This window comes from Peromyscus maniculatus, chromosome 10, assembly GCF_049852395.1.
Source record: "Peromyscus maniculatus bairdii isolate BWxNUB_F1_BW_parent chromosome 10, HU_Pman_BW_mat_3.1, whole genome shotgun sequence".
Lineage (NCBI taxonomy): Eukaryota > Metazoa > Chordata > Mammalia > Rodentia > Cricetidae > Peromyscus > Peromyscus maniculatus.
Window position 1 is genome coordinate 89,228,412 of NC_134861.1, and position 18,519 is coordinate 89,246,930.

Here is an 18,519-nt window from a genome sequence, read left to right on the forward strand (position 1 = left end):
GTCCTCTCTTGCTCCATCCTGCCCTAGGTGCAGACTCGGCAAGTCCTGGGGACTGCTGCATCCTGGGGTATATATACACCCACAGTCTGTCTTAATTAATATTTGTTTTCTGCCTCACTAATTTTGACATTATATGCCAGTACATTGTATTTAGTATACATTAAGCACTTTATAATAGTTAGTAAAAATAAATTAGAAAAAAATGACAATTTGGAGTAAGGAAATAACTCCTTGGAGGTAGGTATAACCTTAATATGAATAAAACCCTGAATTTGACCCTCAGATCCACAAAGAAACCATAATTTCATATAAGTACTCTTATCTCCATGGCTAGATAGTCAACCTCTCTAGAGCAAACCATACCCCTCTGGTCTTTTACATTACCTTGACTGCAATACACACACAGTGTAATGTCCTGTGTTTAAATAGTCACCTCAGCTGAGAGTGTAACTCAGTGGTTATTTATGTTATGTGATCTGATGTGCATTTAGCATACACAAGACCTTGGATTCAGTCCCCAGCACCAGGGGGAAAAGACTGAATTCAACACATGGTGAAGGAGAATGTATACTGAGCAGACTGTGTTCAGCCACTACTTAGGAAGCAATGATGAACACAATTCATCCTCACCACCTGGGTTTCTCCACTGGGTGGGATAAGGAGCCTCCCCAGATACCAGTAACTCAGGGAAGACATGTAGACCTGGAGTTGAAGGAGTTCAAAAACCAGGAAGTCTACATTGAGCAAAAAGGCGCACTGAGGTGGGCTTAGCTATGCCCTTGGACGTCGGAGTTCAGGGAAGTTAGACTTATACTCCTTTCAGAGGTGGAAAAGGCATAAACAAACGAATACATGCTGCGTGGACCTTATGAGCCTAGCCAGAGAACAGTAGGAGACAGAACCCGTGGGAACATGGTGATGCTGAGGAGTCCTCCAAGCTGAGGTGAATAGTCTCTGTTCAACAGAAACAATAAAGGATCGCTGTAGACTGTCGAGCAGGGAAGGAAGTAAAGTCGCTAACGGAATGAAATGGGGGAGGAGAAGGGAGACGGTGGCGTGGTAGGGAAGATTCCACACTGGGCCAGTGGAAGGCAATGGGGCTTCACCTGGAGAGGCAGTTATGACTGTAGCACAGGGAGAATATGGGAGCAACTTCCTGGGACCTTTCAAGTGTTCACTCAGGCGAAGTGGGTGACGGAGACACAGAGAAGAGGGGAGGAGTTTCAGGGGAGAGCCTGTGGAACTCGGCAGCTGTATGATGTGGGGGCCACCAGAGACTCGCTGGGTAAATCTAAAGGTAGAATTGCCGCCACTTCTTAGAGGCAGTGACAGCTCGAAAGAGTTAGGTCTTCTTGGGATTTCCTTGGACTTTATATTACAGATTCTTCATTCCATGGAAAACATCAAGTCAGGGGACATGGTTGACCTTCCAGACTCACTTTCTCATGCAGAGTCAGGCATAAGCGGACAAGCAAGTGAATCTATGTCACAGATAAATGATCGTTAGGGATGCTAGGGATGAAATGAGTATTCAGAGGCGCCGGAGGGAAGCAGGGGAGGCCTCCCTAACAATGGGATGGCATTTGAGGAAAGGTGAAGACGGAGAAGGAATTGGCCATGCTGATGAGTAAGAAAAGAAGACTTGGCAGAGGAATGAGCAACTGTCAATATCTTGGAGTGGGCTCAGCCAGGCACATCACACTCAAGGCTCGGCAAGGAGGCCAGTGTGCTTTAACAGGTAGAGGGGAAAGGGTTGAGAGAGGAGCCCTTGCTTGGTCCCTGGTGGCAGGAGAGAGGGGGCCCAAATCTATGTGGAAGGGTGGTCCAGAAGGGAATGAGCAGGCTGGCAAATTAAAGCAGGTGGCCTTCCCTTTTGTCCCAAAGTTCCTGCGGGAAATATGCAGATTAGCTCCCGCTATACCTTGGCTGTGTGAGATATTTAATAACTAATTCATAAGCTAATTGCTTCTGCCAGAATTCTGTCAGGTTGCTGATTGTATCTCTGTAGAGATGAAAGGGCAGGCTCTTGGCTGTGGAGTTAGGCAACGGCGAGTGAACAGATTGAAAAAGCCCCCAAGCTTCACCTAAGCCTCTGCAGGTGCCTACCTACTGCTCTCGGTCCCAGCCTCTGCTCTCCCTCCTCTGACCCCAGGCTGGTTCAGAGTCCTATAGGGTGGGGCTGCGTGCAATTTCTTTTTTTTTCTTTCACAGTTCTCGGGCTTCAGTTCTGCTAAGACCAAGCTGTATCTGTTTCAGGAGATACCAGGAGGTACCCCTAGGTATCTCACCTAGGATGTTGCTTTACCAGCTCTTAACAGACAGACCTAACTTCCTGATCTATGCCGTCTTCTGACCCACCAGCATTTCTGAATCTACCCCTTTCCGGTAACACTAAATCGTAGATGGGAACATCAAGCCTCAGTCCTCCTCACCACTGAGGTTTCCTCCTCATTGTCAAAAAGCAAGGATTCCCCACCCTGCCCTCTCTCTAAACCAAGACCAAGCCCTCTTTCTTGCATTTAGCCAGGATCCTCTTTCCCTGTTCCCTCCCTGCTCTCCAGTTAGAGCATCCTGTATTTGATTCTTTTTGAATGCCCACAGTCCTTTTGGAAGAAGCACATGGAGATTACCTCATCTCCTCCCAACACAGTTAGCTACAACTTAGACCAGAGTATTCGTCCCACGAGGTGGACCGGAGTCTACCAGGATCTGGAGTTGGGACAGGGCCAACTCTTCCCAAGAGCAGAGCAACTTGTAAGCACATTTAGGTGTGCCTCTTTACTGCAGGTCCTGAGGCCTCCTGGAGCAAGCACTGGCCTCCAGTATGTGCTGGTCCCTCTTGCTGGCTCACATAAAGTGGACTTATCACCAGACAGCCGTGAGGTCTGATGTCAGCTGATCAGATTGTGATCCTAACACAGTCAAGAGTTCTATAGAGCCTCTTGCTTCCCCCTTTGTGAACTGTGCAGAAGGTGGACAGGAGCCTCCTCCCACTGCCGAGGGGCAAGGCTAGGAGTCCAGTGCCCTTGGAACTCTGATTCAGGCTAGAAGACCATCCTCTCACCCTCGCCATGGGCTTTCCCTTCCCCCCTATGCCCTGATGACTTTCTGTCTCTTGGGAAATTAGAATCAAGAGTAGTACTAACTAGAGAAGAAGCTAAGATACCAGGACAAAAAAAAAAAAAAAAAAGAGCAAGAAATATATTTTCTGCATAGAATGATCCAGAGGCTTGAGATGGGAGGTAGCACCATCTCTGGTTCATGGTGACTGCTGTAGTTGGCCTGCTGTATAAGGAAGAGAGCCAGGAGCTCAGATCCCATGTACTATGTGTTTTAGTAGGACTACAGGATGGACAAACATCACTTTTGTGTGAGGACAGCCACACACAGCTGAGAGATGGAGGCGAATAGAGCCCCTTTCTGGGCCCCCAGTTGCTAATATTTTCAGCTAGGGAGGAACAGTGTTAGAATATAGCTCTCTCTAGCATGGCAAGACCCAGGGACCATGAGCTTGTCACTCCTGAGGTGTAAGTATCACACTGACTCAAATACTGGGAGGGGTAGTGGTAGCTAAACAAGGACAGAGATGGAGGGCCATTTATATGTCTTGCAATGAAGTGGATCTTTACTTAACCAAATAATTATTATGCATAAGACTCCTATATTGCTATTAATGAGGAACTGTGACATCCAAACCAAAATCTGTACCCCTGTCTTGATTTTAATTTTACTCCCCCCTAGAGTGTATTGATAGTGCCGTGGCTCCAGCAGGCAACAGAACACACAGATCTTGACCCCTTAATGATTTCAGTTTCCTCTGAGGACTTCAGGAGCTGTGGGTGGCTGCTGTTTCCAGCATACTTTACGGAATCCTGCTGGATTCCCTTGCAGGCACATTCTCAAAACTGAAGTGAGGTACTGCTTTCTTGGCCAAACCAAGAGAAATCCCTCAAAGACTGAGAACTCCAAAAGGCATTCAGGGGCCAGTGAAAAGCCCTCTGCTGATGGGTCCCCAGCACTTACATTAATAGGCAAGGCTGTCACAGTGGCCTTGGTTTCCTGTCAGAGCCACTAGGTACCCAACCCGAGACTCAGCTGAGCTTTCCAGGTGATAGCATCTTGCTTAGCAAGGGTGGAGTTTGACTCCGGGTCCACAGTAGTCCACAGAACTACTGCCCGGCAAGACCAAAGACAGGTCTATCCATCCATAAGCACTGAAGCATCTTGATTCTGCTTGAGGCATTGACTGAAGAGAGGTGTTGTTCACAGAGCCGAGTTCCACTTAGCCTCTGTGAATGGTCCATGAGTAGGCTCATTCCCCCAAGCTTTCTAGAAACATGTATTTTTCCACCATTCTGAGAGCTGCATGCTTACCTCAAGGGACCTCTTTGACCTCAAATCTTAAACGGAGCAACGGAATAGTTCTCTACCCTGGTGTGTTCACTAATCGCTTGAAGCCTCCTCTTTGTTACCAAATGCACTGTCGGCCCTTTTAGGCTCAAGTATTATTTGATGCAGGGTGGATCCCATTGTTGAGATCCTCTGGCTGTTGTGAGCCCACAGGGAAGGGCCCAGCACTAAAAGTTCACTTACCACAGTGTTGCCATAACTTGCTGCTTTTTGCCCGGAGCTTGCTTCCAAAGCCTCCCTTCTCAGTAGAGCTTCAGCCACCTCTCCCTCGCCTGCCCCCCACCACCACCCCATGACTGCAAAAAAAAAACCCAAAAACCCCATGAACTACCTTTTAAACACACATCTCTTCCCTTTCCCCACCTCAATTCATTACGGTGCTGAGTTCTCAGCTTTTTAAATTCATTTCTGAGCATTCTCGTGGAAGTAGCATTTTGCCTGGAGAGTATCACCCCAACCAGATTTCAGAATGGATGAACCACATCATGAGAGCCTACCTGGCTTACACAGGTAACACTGGGCATGAGAATTAGGGTAAAGAAGAGAACAGAGGTGCTCAGGGCAGGCTCGGATGCTCTATCTCAGGTCAGGATAGCCCCTAGGCTGAGACAACAGCTGGGTAGATTAAAGCTAGTTGTGTGTGCATGTCTGATCAGACCGCTCAGATTTCTCATGCCTCAATACTTGATAGTTGCACCGAGTCTGTTCTTCATGTGCACTCTCTTATCTGGTAAAACTGCAGTGAGGGGACCTGTCCGCAGAGCATAACTACTCGTTGTCAGTTGTTCTGCACAGGGTAGTAAGTACCATCGGAAGTGTTGTTTTTATTTATAATAGAGAAATAGTTCACTCACTAGTGTGCTTGCTCAATTTCTCTTATTAAAAACATTGCATAATTCATGTGGCTTCAGACATGGCCACCATTCTACAAGGCAAACAAAATCAAGTAGATGATCTCACCCTCCACCATTTTCTTTGCATCCTCTGGCATGGCTGTACCATTCCACTTTTAGAGAAGTCAAAGAACAATAGAAGGTACGCTAAGGTTCTATGTTGTATGACTTCCTCTAGCTTATGTGGCTCTTCAGAGCAGAGAGGAAACGTTAAAGAATTTGATGCAGGCTTTGTGCTTTTCCTTCTACTTTTCTGTTACATCAGCAGTTCCCTGCTCCGACTGAATGTCACAGTCCTGAGGATGTGTTTAAAAATCATCATATTCAGCCCCTACCTGGACCCAAGGATAAAAGGCTCTCAGGGATGGAGCTGAAGTATGAGTTTCCTTCAAAAGCAGCTTGTGGAGCTGGGGAGATAACTCTGTAAAGTGCTTGTCACTCATCACAGGACCTGAATTCAGATCCTCAGTGTCCACATAAAAGCCAGCACAGTAGTGCATATCGGTAAAGTTAGCACCAAGAAGACAGCAATAACTCCCGGGGGCCTTGGTGTTTAGACAGGAGAGCCAGTGGGTGAACCTCAGCTTCACGGGGGAACCTGTTTCAGAAAATGAAGAGAGAACCTGGAGAAACAGATCAACAGTTAAAAGGACTTGCTGTTGGTACAAAGAACCTGGGGGTTTGGTTCCCAGCACCTACAAGGCAGCTAACAACCGTTTGTAACTTCAGGCCCAGAGGGTGCGATGCCCTCTTTTGGCCTCTAGAGGTACTGCACACATGTGGTGCCCAGACATGCATAGAGGCAAAACATCCATATGCATAAAATAGCAACCAATAATCTTTCTTTGAAAATTGATGAGAACAACTAAGAAATATATACCACATTAACCTCTGTGATACACACATATCTACACACACACACACACACACACACAGAGGATTATATTAGTACACTTCCTGTTACTATAACAAGTACCCGAGGCTGGGTGCTTAATTAGCTCATAGTTTGGAAAAATAAAATATCAGACTAGGCAGCCCCTTCATCTAAGATTCTTTGTAAGGACTCTGTTGGCAGTGCCACAACATGGTGGGCGGTAACATGTAAAGGACATGTATCAAAGAGAGAGACTGTGTGGTGAGACAGGAATCTAGAGACCAAGGAGAGGCCAGTCTTGCTCTCTTGGTAACAAGACACTCTTACAGGACCAGCATGAATGTCTACCAAGGACAGCACTTCCCGTGATCTGATCTCCTCATAGCAGGCTCCACCTCTTAAAGGTCCCACACTTTCTAATACCACTACATGGAGGATCAAGCTTCCAATATGTGAGCCTTTGGGCTCACACTTTCCTGGTCAGATTCCCGTCTGCTTGACACAAGCTGGAGCCACTTGAGAAGAGGGAGCCTCGGTTGAGAAACTGGCACTGGATTGGTGTGTGGGCAAGCTTGTGGGTCATTTTCTTGATTGATAGGATGGATGTGGGAAGGCCCAGTCTGCGGGGGATGGGGCCACCTCAGGGCCTGTCGTCCTGGAAGATCTAAGAAAGCCAATGGAGCAAGCCATGAGGAACAAGTCAGTAAGCCATGTTTCTTGGTGACCACCGCTCAGTCCCTGCCTCCAGGTTCAGGCCCTGGCTTCTCTCGACAATGGGTTGTGATTTACAAGGTGGAGTAAACCCTTTTCTCACTGTGTTTGATCATGGTGTTTCACCACAGCCATAAAGATCCTAACCAAGACAACACGCATATCCTCTTGAGGTTCCAATTACCATTGTGTGTGTGTGTGTGTGTGTGTGTGTACACAAAAAAACACAACACACACACAATATGAGGAAACTTCCTCCCTTAAACCAGTATTCATTGAATAGATTTGACAAAAATAAATGAATGTTTTGAAACTGGGGACATATATGCCCAGATGTGTTTTCGGGAGTTGTAACAGGAACCCGGCAGAAGCCAGTGGGAGCCCAGAGGATGGAGAATCCTCAGTGAGAGGGTGAGGTGGTTTGAGGGCAACTCCTCAGAAGTGATACTTTACCAACACAGGGCTCTTCATTCCAGCCTCTCTGTGCTGTGACAGGATATACCTGTTCTTAGATTGGGTTCTCTTAGAAAAGAGGCACGCTGGTGTGTCAAGGTTATCGGTGTCACAGACTGGGTAGTGTGAACAGTGGAAGCATCTTTTCTCCCACCTGGCAGTTCAAGGTGCAGGTGTTGGAAGGGCTGAGTTAGGTAGCAGAGGATCTGCGCAGGCCTCTCTCCTTGTCATACCAATGTCTCCGTGTCCCCATGCTGTCCCCCCCCCCCCCCCCCCGCATCTGTCTACACCCTGACTCCCTTTCTTCTGACACTAGACACGCTGAGTAACAGCCCACCTTAACAGCCTCTTGCTCTCTAACTGCACGTGTGGACCCTGTCTCCACAGAACTACTTTGCAGTACTAAACGTTGAGGTTTCTACACGTGATTTAAATGAGGGGGACACACAGTGGAGCCTAAATCAAGATGCTGTGGGGGGAACTCAGAAGCCGGGAAGTAGAGAGGTCCCCATCCCCCCAGCACAGCTGAGGTGGACACAGTATGACAGGACCCCCTACTGCTGTGCTGAATGCAGGCAGCCAGCAGCAGCATCCAGCATCCCTTTATGAAGGCAATTTTTCCAAAGATGCTTTCCGCCACCCACTTCCCTGACCTGGACCAGGCTTTCTCTAATGTGTGGGCCTTCCGGGAGAATTGGGAAAACTGACAGGGTTAATATGGGTCTCTTGTCATACTGCCAGATACATAGTTTAACCAGCAGGTTGGTGACTGAAAACACCTTCAATGGGATTAAAAGCCTTCAAGTATTTCAAACAACAGCTACCTGCTGTGACAGCCAGGAGGGGACTGTGCTTTCAGAAAAAAAAAAAAAAACTTCTTGCTGACAAGTGAGTAACTGGCCTCTTCCAACACCCAATTAAAAAAAGGCTAAACTTCTGAAAACAAAAGGTATACAGAGACCAAGAATCTATTCAGTAGAACCTGCTAGAAGTAAGGGATAGTGACAGAATAAATTGTGTTCACCATACACTGGGTGGCTATGGTTTGTCAGGTCCTCTTCCAGATGCACATTATGGAGAAACACATGTGTGCGTACATGCCCGCACACACACAAACCCATGTATTCTTAAAGTTCATGTTCTACCCACAGTTCTTTGTTCTCTGGCAAGTAAGCATGGGCATCATTTAAATAATATTTAACCCCATCAAGCCCAATAGTTCAGAAAAGAATGAGGCTATGATCCATGAAGTATATTTGAAGGACAATTAAAATATATTATCACAGTACCATTTCAGTGGTAGACTTATGAATGTCATGTGTGATTCCTACTTTTCCATGTTTTTTTTAATACATATTCTTTAGTAGACACACACTACTTTTATCCTGAAACTTTTATGAATAAGGGTGAAATCCCAGATGTCCAGGTGACTCTTTCAGTAAGAACCGAGAGCTCAGCTAGAAATGAGCTCTCTTGGGGTCCAGCCCCAACATTGCCCTCTTCCAGTCGTGTGACCTTGGGTAGATGACATGGCTTCCTAATTACATAAGTCAGTCTTATTTTAAATGGAGGTGCTTTCCCACCCTGACCTCTTAGAGCTGTTACCAGGTAAAAATCCCACATCACTAAGCAAGTCGGAAGTAGTTTTCCGCCCACAGAAGATACCTCTGTTCCCCAGGTTCAACTGGGAAAGTCAGGTGAAGACCAGACTCTCCAACTCTGCTTCTAAGAATGGAAAGAGGCTCTCCTGCTTTGGAAAGGTGTGTTTGTGGTGGTTTCCTAAATACATGCCTGGCATGTATTCCAGAACATTCCACCACTAGAGATTTATCCAAGCAGAGTGAAAACTGATATCCATACACAGTCAAGAACACAAGTAGTCACAGTAGCCTTGTTTGTAATAGCCCCAAACACCCATCGGTGGGTGCATACAGAAGCAAATTATGGCATATCCACTTGGTAGAATAAGAAGAATGAATATTTCGAGGGGATAACATTGGTACATGTTTGTGTAGGTATGGGCATATGTGAGTGGAGGCTAGAAGTTGACATCAAGCACCTTTCTGAGTCACTTTCCTCCTCATTTTTGAGATAAGGTCTCTTACAAAACCGAAGTTCCGAAATTCAGCTAGACTGGCTGGCCAGTGAGGTTCAGGAATCTGTCTCCAATCCCCAACCCTGCAGCTCTGGGGTACTTGATATGTGTCACTTGGTATGTGACGTCATAAAGGCACGAACTCAGTCCCTCGTGCTTGTACAACGGGCACTTTACCAGCTGTACCATGTTCACAGCGCAGAACTAAACTATCAATGCATAGCAAACTGTAACATGGCTAGGTTAAATGAAGGCAAGCAGGTACAAAGGGGTGCACACTGTACTTATGCAGAAGGGGAGAACACCAGCTAATGTGTAGTAATAGGAGCAGTTCATGATTGCTTGAGATGAGGATGGAGTAGAGATGGCAGCGTGGAAGGATTATGGGATGTCAGTGTGACTACTTTTGGAGTGATGGACACGTTCACTACTTTCAGGTATTCTCATTGGAACCTTCAAATGTGTGCAATTCATTGTGAGCCAGTTCTAATAACAATGTTAAAATTATCCATAAGTTAACTCAATAAAAATATTTTAAAAGAAGAAGGGAAAAAGTTTCAATCCCAAAGCCCATAGCCTAATTCCCAACAAGAATAAGCCATAATCTTAATCAGCCATCATCAAGCTGTGATTCATAAAGGGATCAGGCAGTTGTTTAAAAGTCTAAATGTTTATCTTTTTCCCATGGACTGTGAAAATAGATCCACAACAGAGAGAAGAGATTTAAATTCCTCAGCGTAGTCCATCCGAAGTTTTAACATTGTGTCTGTGTATATGCCTGTGAGGGGTGTGTGTGTGTGTGTGTGTGTGTGTGTGTGTGTGTGTGTGTGTGTGTGTATACTTGTTTCTGTGTGTGCATATGCATGCAGGTACTCTTTCTTGCATGTGTGTGCAGAGGCCAGAGCTCACACGTCTTCCTTGATCGCTCTTCACCTTATTTTTTGAGGCAGGGTCTCTCACTGAACATTGAGCTCATTGATTCAGCTAGGCTAACTGGTCAGTGACTGTCAGTGATCCACCTGTCTCCATATCTCTCTACCCTAAGCATAGATATGTGCTACCATGCTGGACTCAGACATGAGTGATGGGCATCCAAACTCAGATCTTCAGACTTGTACAGCCAGTGTGCTAAGCTATGGAGCCATCTCTCCAACCCCTGAAGTTATTAAATTTTTAAAGAATGGTGTAGATTTCTGTCCAGCTGTAAGACAAAGCTGCAACACCAGGGGCTGCATTTCTTCCCTGTCAGGAACTGATGTAGCAAGTGCAGAAATATAAAATGCCTCATCAGAAAATTAATGCCCCAGTAGTCAGAAGGCTCTTGCGCCTGGGTGACAAATTTCAGATGATAAAGACGCAAATGAAATGAAAGCCCCGTGAGTTGATATATTTTTTTTTTACCTTAAAGACATAGCCTGGGATACTGACATCACACTAGAATAGATATCAGTCAAAGCAAAAATCATTGCAAAATAACACTGGTTTTACCAGGATTAACAGTGAAAAATAATAATTCCTAGGAAGCAGCAAAGGAATGTCAAGGCCAGAATAAAAGACTAAATTAACGAGATCAGTAGCTCACTGCCCCAAATCAGAAAGGCAGGATTACATCTCCATCTCTCATTTTTCTTATTGTGCAGAGGCTCAAACACAGGGCCTTATGCATGCTAGGCAAGTACTCCACCACTGAGCTACACTCCCACCTTTATTTCAACCGTTTGTTTGTTTCGTTTTCTCTTGCATAGTCAAGGCTGGCCTGAAACTCACTATGTTGCTGACAATGACCTTGAACTCCTGATCTCCCAGCTACCTCCCACATGCAATTTCAACCCAGTATGTTTTAGCCTTGATTGATGCTTGAGTATAAATCCCTGTAGCTCTAAGATACAAACAAGGATTCTGGACTATTTTTGCTAAATTTGGGGGATTTAAAAAACAGAGCTAATATGTGTTTGAAGAATAACATCATTTTTTAAAATTGCTTAAATTTTTAAATGATGATTTCTTTTTCTGTGGCATGTTCTTAAAGAATACTGTTTTCTAGGTCAAGGTCAGTGGACATAGGATGACTGTTCAAACCCAAAAGTCATGCAGTAAATCTTATCACTACCTGCCTGGCGAAAACAGCATGAGAAGCTAGGAACACATACCTGAAAGTCGAAAGGGACCTTGAAAGACACTGGGATGGTTCCCCAATCCCACAGACAGACTGTGTATAGTTGAACCTTGTAACTACAATGGTCCAAGGTGACTCATCACACAACATTAAGAATTAGGGCAGAGATTCAGAAAGGATCTCTGAAGTCATGGGGGAGTGTAAAACTTAAGAGAGCAGAGTCTGAACAGGAAAGCAGTCACTCCTAAACCGTTCAGAGATTTTTTAGCTGCATACAAGAAAGGGAAGGAACACTTAGTGAACACCTCCTGTAGCCATGGCCAGCAAAAGCCTCGGCAATCAAGTTAACATATACCACCAAAGAGCGTGTGTCGTAGATAAAAGGTCTAGGGACTGCACAGGTCTTCAAGGACAGAGCATGGCCGCTGTGTGTAAAATACAGAAGACTCTGCCGGAGAGTCTGGCATCTCCCTGCCTGGAGGGATGGCTAGTGTCTTGATGCCTCTCCGTTTCTCTCTTCTCCTCTCATTAGGTGTCCAGATTAGTTCCTTTACTCAAGCTGACCTGATTTTACAAAGTGTCCAGTATGTCCATTCTCGTAAGACTGTGAGGCGGTCAGATGCCTTCAGCTTCGCGCTGTCTGATGGCAGGCATGAGGTAAGAAGAGGCCCTGTCACCCACCCTTGAGTGGGGTTCGATTCCAAGTTTTCTGTGTTGAGAGGAATGGGCAGACAGACTGGAGATCAGCGTGATCCTCTGTTCTTAGTCACAGCCCAGGCGCAGCCCCTGACAGCCTTGGGCTTGAGCTCAAGAGAGTTCGTGCCAGGGTTCCTTGGGAGGGAGGCATGGCAAGGGCTGAGGTGAGGGTGGTACTGGGGACCGGCGACCACCCACATGTTACTGTTGTAGGTGACACAGACCTTCCACATCACTCTTCATCCTGTGCATGATTCCCTGCCCCTGGTGCAGAACCGGGGCATGCATGTGCAGGAGGGCGTGAGGAAGACCATCACAGAGTTTGAGCTGAAGGCAATGGATGCGGACACAGAGGTATGTGGCTTCCCTGGTCTCTCAGACTGAGCCGAAGTAGAGTTGGGGGCAGGTGCTGATTTGCAGTGCATCCTGGGAGTTGTGACAAGGGAGGTCCAAAACAGAAGACACCTTGGCCCTCTGGGAAAAATCAAATTGGAGTTCAAATTGCTTTTCAGTTCATCCCGAACTCCTCAGTAATTCATTCTCACCTCAGCTTGCACGTAACAACTCTTTACTTGCTGATTTTGTTGTGAGTCCTAGAGAATAAGGTAGGTGGCGCTCCGCCCAAAACATGTTTTGTCTCTAAGTGGAGGTACTTTGTGCCTCTCTGCACCTCCCTTCCATTGTACCTCTGGCACCCAGACTTTTTTTCATGGTTAGTGGTCATCACAACTTGAGCAAACTCTAAGAAGACTCTTTGTCCAGAAAAAAAAAAAAAAAAAAAAAAAGGGCATATTGAGGCCCAGCTCTCCTCTCACGATGTTGCCCAGGCTGAGCATTTAGCGTGTGGACTTGACTGGGCTTGCACGAAGCCCACCGCTGTGCCTGTAGGTCCGTGGGCCCACTTCTCTGTACCCAGGCTTCACTCACAGAGCCGTGCTTTCATGGAATGTGCATTGCCTACTAGGTTGTAGACTTCTCTGTTGATGCTGAAGGTACAGCTGTGAAGAAAACAGAAAATGTGATAGGAATTTACAAACTTTTTGACTGGGGTAGGGAAGGGAAGGAAGGAAGGAAGGAAAGAAGGGAAGAAGGGAGGGAGGTAAAAAGAAAGGAAGGGAGGAAGGGAGGGAGGGAGGGAGGGAGGGAGGAAGGAAGGAAGGAAGGAAGGAAGGAAGGAAGGAAGGAAGGAAGGAAGGAAGGAAGGAAGGGAGAAAAGAAGGAAGGAAGGGAGAAAAGAAGGAAGGAAGGAAGGAAGGAAGGAAGGAAAGAAGGGAAGAAGGAAGGAAGGAAGGGTTGAAGAAAGAAAGGGAGAGAGGGAGAGAGGGTCAGTCAGGCATGGTCAGCATTAAGTGAGATCAAAATTGGTGGGTGTGCTATTTTAGGCAGAGGAACCAGAGAATGTCTTTAAGGGGGTGCTGTCTGAACAGAGACATCAGTGTAAGGGCAAACTATGTACTTCCCTGGGAGAATTCACTCTCCAGGCAGAGGAGCCAGTGCCAGCCTCTAGTGCCTTTAGATCCTGAGGCCAGGAGGCTGGAATCCAGTGCCCAAGGGGCACTAAGAAGAGGCAGCCCCAGCCTTCCCATTGCCCTGTAGTCCATGTGCCATGAGGCCTGAGAGAGCGAATGGAAATGCTCAGTGTTCGGACGAAGGCTGTAAGGTGTAAGTCCAGCTGCAGTAGAGAAGGTGCTTTCCCTCACTTGCTTCGCTGTGTCCATAAAGAAAACGCAAAAGCCGGGCAGTGGTGGTGCACGCCTTTAATCCCAGCACTCGGGAGGCAGAGGCAGGCGGATCTTTATGAGTTCGAGGCCAGCCTGGTCTACAGAGCAAGATCCAGGAAAGGCGCAAAGCTACACAGAGAAACCCTGTCTTGAAAAAACAAAAAAAACAACAAAAAAAACAAAAAAACAAGAAAACGCAGGCTGTATTGGATGGCTTTAGCCTCTGTTTCCTTGACCAGCTCCCGGCCACCACTCACTCTGTGACCTTGCCTCTTGCCCTTCTCCCTTGGGCAGGCCGAGTCTATCACATTCACCATTGTGCAGCCCCCACGCCACGGCACCATCCAGAGGACGGCCAGGGGGCAGCCTTTCCAGCTCACCTCCTCCTTCACCATGGAAGACATCTACCAGAACCGGGTCAGCTACAGCCACGACGGCAGCAACTCCCTCAAAGACCGGTTTGCCTTCACCGTTTCTGATGGGACCAACCCCTTCTTTGTCATTGAGGAGGGAGGAAAAGAGGTGAGGGCCGGTGGTGGAGGAAGAGGCCCAGCAGAGCCTGTCAGAGGCCACGTGGGGATCGCTGCACACCGCACAGCTCTGAGTTCTTACTCCATTAGTGTTAAGTGTATTGGCTCTGGCCAGGTGCTTTCTCTTAAATCTTGTTTTTCATCTATAAAATGGGCACAGTAATGATGGCCAGCTTTTGGTGCTTTATCTAGACACCAAAAGGGACAATCCTAATCAAGTGTTAAACACTGCTGGTAACTAGTGAGCCCCTAGCAAGACACGGTGATTATTAATGTTACTCTTTATTTTTTCTTCCATCTGGTATTCCTACAATATCATGTAGTTCTATATTCTCTTTCTCATTTTGGAATAAGACTCCTCTCCAACCAGAGGATTTAGAGGGGCTTTTGTGTACAGGAGACACACAAATCTTGAGTCCTGGCTCTGCCACTTCTTAGCTGAGTGAGTGACTTTGTGAGTCATGTTCCTTTTGATAGCCTCAACTTCTCAATCTGTAAAATGGAGTTAGTGCCTCTCCTCCTCCTGTACATAAGGCCCTCTGCCCCATGGCAGGCCCACGGAAACATCAGAGCATCTGTTGCTGCATTCATCCTCATCGCCATCATTTCCGGGTCAGCCCCTGGATTCTATAATAACATGCCTTGCTGTTGAGGCTGAGCAACTTCCCAGCTTTCCTCAATCTTGGTGGAAGGAGCTGGAGAGATGGCTCAATTTCATTGTGTTCTCTGTGTGGTTGTGAGAATCTGCATTCAGTCTCCAGGACCCAAGTAAAAAGCTGGGTGTGGTGGTGGGAGCCTGTAATCCCAGCACTGGGGAGGTAGAGACAGACAGGCTCATCCCCGGAGCCATTCTATTCTAATTAACAATCCCCAGGTTCCAGGGAGAGACCCTGCCTCAAAAAACAGAGTGCTTAGATACCGAGGAACAACACTTGAGGTTGACTGTTGGGTTCTACATGTTCGTACACACACACACACACACACACACACACACACACACGACCTTATCTACTGCCTCTGCACCATTTGCTCAGTCCTTTGTCCCTTAACAGAACTCCACGATTCCACAAACTCTCCCTGCAGTCACTGCATCTCTGGTGGAAGGTGCGCTGGCGACGTCCCAATACCCCACACAACTGTGTCGGGCTCCACAGAAGCAGTTCGTAAACAGTATGCCCACAACCTGCTGTACCCCCAGCTGCCCCCAGGACAGTGGAAGAGTCTTTCTCGGTCCTGGAGAGTGAGTTTCTGTCCTACACTGTTGGTGGATAATTATACTCCTGGGAGGGAGATCATCCTGTGTCCTTTGGAGACACAGAAGGTCGTCCTCAGCTGGTCATCACATCCGTAGGTGGCTCTTGGGATTTCTCTGCCTGGCTGCATCTGTCCATGCCATGGCATCCCTGGCAGGCTATCACTTTCTCCTTTCTCTCGCTGTCACTGTTCCTGGTTAGCTTGACTTTCAAAGGAGGAAAATAAATCCAGATGTATCAGCAGTGGCTACCCTCTTAAAAACCTAACCGTCAGAGCAAGCCTTCTGAGGGACCATGTCAGCTTAAAAAAAATTGAAATTGTGTAAATTGTACATTGTAAAGCTGGGATCTCACTGGCCTGTGTTACAGTCAGGGCCAGTGAGCGAGCATGGGCTAGGACTCACGTGTGCAGTCTATAGACAGGTCTCTCTCTGTGGATGGAATAACAATGTAAATTCCCTTTCACCATTCAGGCCCATAGATGCTTTTATTCTTGATTTCTTCTACCTCTTACCCACAGAGGGAGCACTGTCCTTAAACCAATCAGGAACAAAAACAGGGAAAGAAAAGGAAAGGAAAAGATCCCTGTGCTTAGAAGCTTCCCTCCTTGTCTGAGCTGATCCCACCAGCATTTTAATGATGCTGTTCATCAGCCTCTCATGAAAACTTCAATACAAGATGTTGAGAGAGAAAGTACCTGTGTATTGTTTCATCTTAAGCAAGGGTTTTTTTTTCTGAATTTATTTTGTAAGTTAGTGTACAAAGTAATGAGTTTCTACAGCATTTTCACATGTGTGTGTCATACGACCTTGTTCTGTTTATACGCCCCACTGTCCTGCCTGGCTTCCCCCTCTTAGTGGTCCCTAAGTTCCACCCTCTGCCTTCATGTGACTGACATATATTCCGTTATCCCCTCTTGTTTCCACTCCATTTAGGCCCTGCTCCTCTCCTCTCAGGGTCCCCTTTCTACTCCCATGTCATTTGTATACATTAAAATATAGAACCTTACATCAGAAAAAACATGCAATACTTATCATTTATTCCAAATCCAGCATCATGACATCCCCTGAAGAAGACATAATGGACCCAGCCATGATGGCACATACATGTAGTCCCAGCTAATCAGGAGCTTTGAGGCAGAAGGATTACTTTAGCGCAGAAGTTCAAGACCAGCCTAAGCAATGCTGAATGACCCCATATTAACACACATGCATGCACGTGCACAAATGCGCACACACGTAAACCAACTTCTATAGCAGGAGCACCCTTGAGGTTGAGTGGAGACACCTTGCTTTTTGTTTCTGCGCCCATGTTGGACTCAGCCTGTCAATCATCTTTCTCTCTGAGGCTTCATGCCAGTTGTGATAAGAGCTGAAAGCTAGCTTTTGGCCTGTGCTTGGTCTCTGACATATGCTGGGAGTTGAAGGATTCCAGCGTTTTAGGGACAGTGTCTAGGAAACTCCAGTGTTGATAATGAGTGTTTTTCTGGCTCCCCTTACAGATTATGACCGCAGCACCTCAGCAGTTCCATGTGGACATCATCCCGGTGGATGATGGCACCCCCAGAATTGTCACCAACCTGGGTCTGCAGTGGCTGGAGTATATGGATGGCAAGGTAAGTCCTATCTTATCTACCATATCCGCTGTCCCATGCTCGATGTGGGCTAAGTCCTCATTATGAAGCTACTTAGCAATAGAATAGCAGCTCACCCACGACTCTCATGACCTGGCTTTCCTAAGGTAGGAGAGCCCAAAAGTTTGGTTAAGATTCTTTACTGATTAAATTAATAGGATCATTTAGCTTGTTGTAATTTAATATAACCCTGCAAAAAGATCCCCCCAAATAGTTAAACAAAGGAGACATGTGATGGGAGAGTACTGGGCCAAGACTGTACCTGACACCTTATAGCTGTGATGGTACCACCCATCGCTGAGTGTCTGATGTTGAATACACAGCCAGATCTCATCACAGAATCCAGGGTGAGGGACTTCATTTTAAAGAAGAGACACAGAAATTGAATCTGTCATTTCCACTTACAGTCTGTTGGCAAGAAATTGGTCAGATGAGCACGGATGTTTCACAGGAGGCTGGGAAATCGTGTCTGGAGCCGGGCGGGCAGGTGCTCAACTAAAGCTGTTAGCTTCGAGGAAGGGAGAATGGACTTTAAGGAACATTAAATGCTTGCCCTAGATAGAGAGGAGCAGATTATCTTTGTCAGCAATTGTCCTCAGAGGAGTCCTCCTTCAGAGACCTCCTTCTCCATCTCCCAGCCCTCAGCAGGTCCTTTTAAGGTACACCTCATCATTGCCAAGTGGTAGCAACTCAGCACTGAGCCTGCATCCGCATCAGCACCTCTGCATCCCTTCCTCCCGTTTCAGAACCTTGATCAGTGATATTCATCTTATGCCCTGTCCTTTCATCCTTGTGGAGCTGATGAGATGGATAGGTGTTTAGCTGTTGAACTGTTGGGTTTCTTAAAATAAATACAGTGGGGTTGAACAAATGGCTTAGTCAATAAAGAGCATGAGGATGTCAGTTCAGATTCCCAGCTCCCACCGTCCAAAGTCGGGCACACTGGCGCATGCGGAGAACCTCAGTGCTGGAGGCAGAGGCAGGCAACCCCTGGAGCTCAGTGGAGAGCCATCCTAGCCTAACTGGTCCAGGTTCAGCAGCAAGAGATTGTTTCACAAAACAAGATGGAGAACTATCAAGGAAGACACCTGACGTGGATCTCTGGCTTCCACACCCACCCACACACCCACCACA

At 46.7% G+C, this 18,519-nt stretch overlaps 1 protein-coding gene across 1 annotated transcript in view; it reads left to right on the forward strand.

Moving 5' to 3' along the window:
- Fras1 (Fraser extracellular matrix complex subunit 1) overlaps positions 1-18,519 on the forward strand; it is a 420,836-nt gene that overhangs the window by 347,186 nt on the left and 55,131 nt on the right. Inside the window, exons 48-51 of the mRNA XM_006975359.4 lie at positions 12,085-12,209; positions 12,462-12,602; positions 14,264-14,491; positions 17,254-17,367. Coding sequence (XP_006975421.1) covers positions 12,085-12,209; positions 12,462-12,602; positions 14,264-14,491; positions 17,254-17,367 — 608 coding nt within the window. The remainder of the gene's footprint in view (positions 1-12,084; positions 12,210-12,461; positions 12,603-14,263; positions 14,492-17,253; positions 17,368-18,519) is intronic.